A 2,957-nucleotide genomic window follows, 5' to 3' on the forward strand; every position below is an offset into this window, starting at 1 on the left:
GGGGAAAAAAAAAAAAAGCAAAACCCAAACCCTTTAAGTTACTTTTTTAAAAAAAATTCTTAGTGTATCATAGTATCCTGAATTTCAGGGTACAAACTTCTTTTTTTTACTTTTATTTTTTTTTAAAAATAATAAACACAAACCAACCAACGGAGGGTCACACCACGGCTTCCCCTTAGAAAGCTGGCGCCGCCCCTGCCTGACCGGCTGCTAGCGGTCACACGCAGGGCGGGAGCGGCGTGGGGATCTCATATTTGGCGTGGTGGCCCTTCTGCGGGTGCTGCGCTTTTTTGTAAATCCCAGTGCTGGTGAGGACGCTGGCGGGTTTTCGCCGGCTCTTCTTCCTCAGGCGGCGGCTGCAGACGCTCTGCCAGGACTGCAGCGTCTTGGACGTCCAGATCCACATGCCGCTGGTGATGCCCACCACGAGAAGCATGAACATCTTCACCATGAAGATCTCCACGGCGGGGATGGACGCGGCCATCAGGCAGTCCACGTTCTTGGTCTGGTTGTTGACCCTGCACTTGTGCTGCGCCGCCAGCACCTTCCAGTAGTCCATGTTGAGGCGCTCGTAGAAGTAGCAGGCGATCACACAGGTGGCCGGCACGGTGTACAGGACGGAGAAGACTCCAATGCGCACCATGAGCTTCTCCAGCTTGTCCGTGTTCTCACCGCCTGTCTTCATCACCCGGCGGATATGGAAGAGGGCCACGAAGCCCGACAGGATGAAGGAGGTGCCGATGATGAGGTAGCAGGCCAGCGGGACCAGCACGAAGCCAGTGAGCGCGTTCACGTCCATGCTGCCCACGTAGCACACGCCGGTGAGTTCGTCTCCGGCCACCCGGCGCATCACCAAGATTAGGATGGTCTTCAGGGCGGGGACAGCCCAGGCCGCCAGGTGGAAGTAACTGCTGTTGGCCTCGATGGCTTCGTGGCCCCACTTCTTGCCGGCCGCCAGGAACCAGGTGAGTGTCAGGATGACCCACCAGAGCGAGCTGGCCATGCCGAAGTAGTAGAGCACCAGGAAGACCAGTGTGCAGCCAGTGCTCTCCAAACCCTCCTGGATGACGTAGAGCTGCCCGCTGTCCCGGTCGCACGCAATGCTCTCCGCGCCAGCGAACAGGCGGATGATGTAGCCCACCGAGTACACGCAGTAACACATGGAGAGGAAGATAATGGGGCGCTCAGGGTACCTGAAGCGGTGGGGGTCGATGAGGAAGGTGAGCACGGTGAAGGCGCTGGAGAAGAAGCAGAGCACCGACCACACGGCTAGCCAGACCACGGCGAAGCGCTTGTCGTCGCGGCTCCAGTAGACGTCCACGCCCGGCGTGCAGAGCGGCGCGCACGACTTGCTCTTCTCCACGTGGTGGAACTTGCCCGGGTTATCGCAGCCCGCGCGCGCTGCCGCTCCGTCCCGCAGCTGCTGCTCCTGAGAGCTCTGCGGCCGCTGCGGCCGGAAGAGCGGCGGGAACATGCCTGAGCCGCGCGCGGGCTCGTCCGAGCCGTTGTTGGGCGCCTCCATGCACAGGTAGTTGGGGTCGTTCTTGTTGGGAAGCTTGCTGCAGTCCAAGGAGTCCGGCCACTTGAAGTTGAACTGCTCCATGATGGGCGAGCACTTGAGCCGGGCTTGCTCGCACATGACGCGGCAGGCGGGGATGGGCGTGGAGACCTGCTCGGTGCACATGGGCGCATACAAGGAGCACAGGAAGAAGCGGAGGTGTCCGTGGCAGCCGTACTCCACCAGCGGCGCGAACTCATGCAGCTGGATGGCGGCCTCGCGCTGGTTCTCGTGGCCCATCAGGTTGGGCATGCGGGTCATGTTGTAGCCGATGTCCTTGCACATCGGGATCTCGATGGGCTGGCACTTGCCGTCACCCGGACGCTCCATGTCCATGGAGCTGATGGCGGCGCAGGACCCCATCACCTGCAGGACCAACCACAGGCGGGGGCCAGGGCGCTCCATGGTGGCGTCGGCGGTGGTGCCGCCGGGAGGTCCGCGTCGCTCACAGCCGCCGCTCCGGGGCCCAGGTTGCTGGCCCCAGCTGCCCGCCCCGGCTCGGGCCCCGCCCATGTCCGCCCAGCCTGGCCCGGCAGTCGGCGCCGCGCCTCCGCCGAGCCCGAGGAAGGAAGCTGAGCAAAGTTTGCCAACAATACCGGGACGCGGAGCCCTCCGTGCTGTCGCCGGACCCGGCTTCCACTCGCGTCGCGGCCAACTTCGGCCTCTCGGTGGAGCGAGCGCCCGGGCGGCGCGTCTGGGGCGGGCGGCTCGCGGCCCTCCTCCCGCCCTGCGCTGGCCTCGGCCAGGCCCCGCCTGCAGCTGCTGGAGCTCTGCGTCCCGGGATGAGAGACTCGCGAAAAGGCGAAGGGGAAAAGCAGCACGCCGACAGGCCCCGCCCCCGGACCGCCGCCCCGCCCCCGCGCTGCTTTGCATGAGAAAGCCGAGCGGCCCGGGGCGCCCTCCGCCCGCCCTGCGCGCAGTCCCTGTAAGCCCGATCCCCCGCCGGACACCCGGACACCCCCGCGCCGCGCGCGCTCTCCTTGCCTGGTCCTCATGCTCGCCGCGGGCCGCCCTCCCCGGGTGGCCTGGAGATTGGCCCCGGCACCCCAAGGGCGCGCAGGCTCCCGGGAGGTCGGCGACAGGCCGGGATGGGAGGGGGACGGCCCGGGGCGCATCCCTCACGACTTTTATGGCGGGTCCTGCGCCGAGGGCGCTTTCAAAGAGGGGCCAGATTGGCGTTTTACAGTCAGGCCATAAACGGGCCCCGGCTTGTGAAGCTGCCGCGCCGCCCGGAGCGGGCGGCTCGGCCTCTCGGGGCTCGGGCTCCAGGGCCGCTTTGAAATTTCAAAGGGGAGCGCGCCGGGCGGGGGAGGGGCGGTGGGAATCTGGACTTGAGGGCTTCTCGGAGCCAGCGGGAGGGGAGCGGGTTTCCTGGGACACTTGTGGCCCTGGGAAAGTC

General features: G+C 65.3%; 1 protein-coding gene across 1 annotated transcript; it reads right to left on the reverse strand.

Annotated features, from left to right (window-relative positions):
• Window positions 1–216: 216 nt before the first annotated feature.
• Window positions 217–1,973, reverse strand: FZD10 (frizzled class receptor 10). The gene has a single exon (XM_006894623.1). The coding sequence runs from the start codon at window positions 1,961–1,963 to the stop codon at window positions 218–220; it is 1,746 nt and encodes a 581-aa protein (XP_006894685.1). The 5' UTR covers window positions 1,964–1,973; the 3' UTR covers window position 217.
• Between the last annotated feature and the right edge of the window lie 984 nt (window positions 1,974–2,957).

Source organism: Elephantulus edwardii, unplaced genomic scaffold (genome assembly GCF_000299155.1).
Source record: "Elephantulus edwardii isolate Elephantulus edwardi_28Jun2011 unplaced genomic scaffold, EleEdw1.0 scaffold00148, whole genome shotgun sequence".
Classification (NCBI taxonomy): Eukaryota; Metazoa; Chordata; class Mammalia; order Macroscelidea; family Macroscelididae; genus Elephantulus; species Elephantulus edwardii.

What these genes read in the sequence shown, in the direction of transcription:
- FZD10 (XM_006894623.1), bottom strand. Translation starts at nt 1,963, where the DNA reads ATGGAGCGCCCTGGCCCCCGCCTGTGGTTGGTCCTGCAGGTGATGGGG.